Source organism: Alligator sinensis, unplaced genomic scaffold (genome assembly GCF_000455745.1).
Source record: "Alligator sinensis unplaced genomic scaffold, ASM45574v1 scaffold1531_1, whole genome shotgun sequence".
Classification (NCBI taxonomy): domain Eukaryota; kingdom Metazoa; phylum Chordata; order Crocodylia; family Alligatoridae; genus Alligator; species Alligator sinensis.
This window is the reverse complement of record NW_005843164.1, coordinates 153,486-156,909: the sequence shown is the minus strand read 5'-3', so window position 1 is coordinate 156,909 and position 3,424 is coordinate 153,486. Positions and strand designations below refer to the sequence as shown.

Below are 3,424 nucleotides of genomic sequence, written 5' to 3'. Positions count from 1 at the left end.
CCCCCGCGGGATCCACCGCATTGAGTGGAGCCAGGACGGGAAAGGCTGGGAAAGGTCTGAGCCCAGTGACATCAGCCCCAACCCGGATGGCACCTTCACGGTGACGAGCGTGTGGAGAGTGCCCAGCCGGAGCCTGACCGGCCCGGAGCTGCGAGTGCGAGTGTCAGTGGAGCACGGCCCCGGAGACCCCCCGGTGGAGAGAGAGCTGCGCCTGGGGGACGCCGGTGAGGAGGGGCTGCCCTGGGGCTTAAGTAGGGGTGGACCAGGGATCACTGCTCCTCTGCAGGTCATTGAGGGCACGAATGGGAAATGGGAATATTGTTCCTTGCCAAATTTCCCCGCTGGAGATGCTGATCAATCAGGGCTGAGCAATACCCCAAGCCGGGGAGACCCCAGGGGCGCCAGCCCTGCTGTGGGGTTCGGTCTCTCGTGTGCGAGGGGAGGGGAAGCAGCCTCTGCCAGGGCCCGGCTCCCGCCCCCCGTCTCTGCGCCTTTCCTCCCCCAGGGCTCCTGCGGCCTCCGGCGCTGTCGGACATCTCCCAGCCGGAGTCAGTGCCCGTGGGGAGCAGAGTCACCCTGAGCTGCTGCATTTCGGAGCATTTCCCAGCTGAGCTGAGGGTGGCCTGGCTCCGGAAGGGCAAGGGAGAGGCTCCAGCCGTGCCCCTGGCGGACTCAGATGACTACAGGATCCAACCGGGCACGGCCGTGCAGGCGCCGGATGGGAAGAGTTTCCAGCAGGAAACAAGACTGATCTTCACCCCATCGGTGCAGAGAGACCAGGGCGCCCAGTACATCTGCCGCGTGCAGCACGTGGCCCTGGAGCAGGCCATGGAGAAACGCAGCACAGGGCTGCAGGTGACAGGTTGGTCTCAGCTCCCTGACATGCAGTATAGACTGTGCTCAGAGCCCCCACTTTGCCTCGTGAGCTGCAAGGCTGGTGCGTGACGTGGCACATGGGTGCAAGAGCAGCTCCATTCCCACTAACTCCCCAGCTTGTTCCCATGCAGCCAGGTTCCCTTCTTGGCCCAGTGGCCAGATGTTGGCTGAAGTCTCTGGCTAGGACATGGCCAGCCCCAGGCCACTGCACACCTGGGTGACTCTAGTTTGCCCCTGCCCAGGGGACAGGGAGCTGGAGGGAGGACCCCACCAGGACTCACCACCCTGTGCCAGCCTGGTGCTGGTCCCTGCATTCAAAGAGGTCTCAGGGCCCCGGCAGCTGCCGTGCAATGGGAGCAGGTGCTCCACAGCCCTGCGTGCTGCTCCACAGCCCACCAACGCCCCCTGCCCTCTGGGCACCTCAGGGCCTCGCACTACCCACAGCAGCCCCCTCACCAGGCAGGAGGCTCCAGACCCCCGGACTGGTGTGCTCAGGCTCTCTTACAGGGAGGATGCAGATGTGACTGGGAAACTTGTTCCTGTTTCCCTGCAGCACTCCCCCGAGCACCGAGCCCAGGGGACGTGCTCGTGGCAGGTGAGCCAGAGCCGCGGGGACCCCTGCAGGCACCTGCCTCGCCCACAGAGGAATTCCCCTCTCGCTTGGGGCACCAGGGAGCGCAGAGCCCGGCGCAGCATCGACTTCCCGTGAGCTGGCCAGCACTGCCAGACCGCCCCTGCAGCGCCATGAGCACTGCCCAGGCCGGGCACAGGCAAAACCAGCATCCTTCCCCAGGCCGGATCCTGCAACACCCAAGTGTTGAACTTGAACGTGCCCACGTCGGGCCGAGGGAGACGCCCCATCACAGGACATCTCTGACTCCCAAGGGGAGGCTGGCAGTTACTCACTGCAGTCACAGGCCGGGCAGTCCGGTGCTCAGCAGTGCCGTCCTGCACCGAGACCACCACGCTCACCCGAGTCACGGGAGCCTGCGGGCAAGCGGAGCCGACTGAGCAAAGCCCTGGACCAGGCTCCCCAGAGAGGGGCTGCAGTCTCCATCCCGGGAAGGGTTTATGGCCTGGGTGGATGAAGCCTTGCCTGGGAGGAGATAGTTGGGGCTGGGCCTGCTTGGAGCCGGGGGGGGGGCTAGACGGGAACCGCAGCCCTCATGGTCTATGTCTCTGTGATTCAGGTGGCGGCACAAGTGGAGGTCGATCCTCTAATGACAGCAAGGGATAAAAGACCATTTGCACCCTGCCAGCACGTGCGTCTACCCCTGGAGGCCACGGACACGCAGCCCCGTGCTCCTGACTCCTTCCCCAAGGCCGCGCTACGGCTCCAAGCACGGGGGAGCCTGGATGAGGCTGAAGTTGGTTGTTTATTCCCAATTCCTTATTCCTGGTTCCCGGTTCCTTTTTCAAAGCTCATCTAGACTCAATAAAAACTTGTTATTAATGAACTACACATCCTAAAGAGAGAGAATTTCATCAGCTACGCATATGTACTCATTAACACGTAAAACAGTATCCCACATCAAGTACAGAGCCCTAAATGAAGGTCAGATTAGGATGGGATTATGGGGAATAATACTTCTTGGGCCACCCCAATTTTTCTGGTGATGCCACTGGGGGACTGTCCCAAAGACCTGTGATCACAGTCCCGCCTGGCCCAAAGCACGGTTTGGCCGTGCCAGGCTGCCAACTAAGCCCCCATGCCGCTATATTAAGTATAATGGCTTGAACAAGGATCTGGCTTTCGGGCTGGGGTTTCAGATAGAAATACTTCTTGGGCCACCCCACACCATGCCTCTGTGGCACCGGGGGACTGCCTGCCCCATGCCATACTGCTCTGGCACTGGGGGACTGTCCTAGACGTCTCTGACCAGAGCCGTGCCAGGCTGGCAACTGAGACCACCCTCCCAACCCCTGCGCTATAGTCATGGACCTGAGCAAGGGACTGGATTTTGGGCTGGGATTATAGCTAGAAATCCTTCTTGGGCCACCCCAGACCATGGCTTCGTGCCACTGGGGGACTGGGAATCAGCAACCAACTTCAGCCTTATCCCGGCAGAGGGGTCTAGAGAAACCCAGGTCCCGCCAGGAGCCCTGCTGCCCCGCGTCCTCGGCTCCGAGCTCCAGGCCCAGCCCAGGCTCTGCCGGTCTAGCTCCAGCCTGAGCCCTCTCCCCGCCACTCCGGGTAAGTGTCAGGAGCCCCCCACCACCTGCAAGCACCTGCCACAGGGTGTAGGGTGTAGCCGTGTTGGGCTAAGGACATAGTTGGGTTTCTGTTTTTTAAAGCAAGCTTTCAGGTTAGCCTCTCACGCCAGCCTGAGCCCTCCGCTGGTGCATGTCGAGAGCCCCGCACGCCTGCAAGTACCTCACAGGCTGCAGCCCCAGCCCGGGGGACCTGCCCGGCACCCCCAGCCAGGCCCGGGTGGGGAGAGGGACCCGGCGTGACCTCACCACGAGGGACATCTCGGGGTCCGACGCGGGGTCGGAGCCGGCGGTACCCGCAGGGTGCAACAACCCCTTGGCCCCCCGCCCAGCACAG

The 3,424-nt window shown here is 62.7% G+C and overlaps 1 protein-coding gene across 1 annotated transcript in view; it reads left to right on the top strand.

Moving 5' to 3' along the window:
- Nucleotides 1–2,113, top strand: part of LOC102379248 — a gene marked incomplete at its 5' end in the record, with an annotated part of 17,040 nt that extends 14,927 nt beyond the window's left edge. The window contains 3 exons of the mRNA XM_025194125.1: nt 31–224; nt 506–862; nt 2,067–2,113. Of these exons, the coding sequence (XP_025049910.1) occupies nt 31–224; nt 506–862; nt 2,067–2,113 (598 nt within the window). The remainder of the gene's footprint in view (nt 1–30; nt 225–505; nt 863–2,066) is intronic.
- Between the last annotated feature and the right edge of the window lie 1,311 nt (nt 2,114–3,424).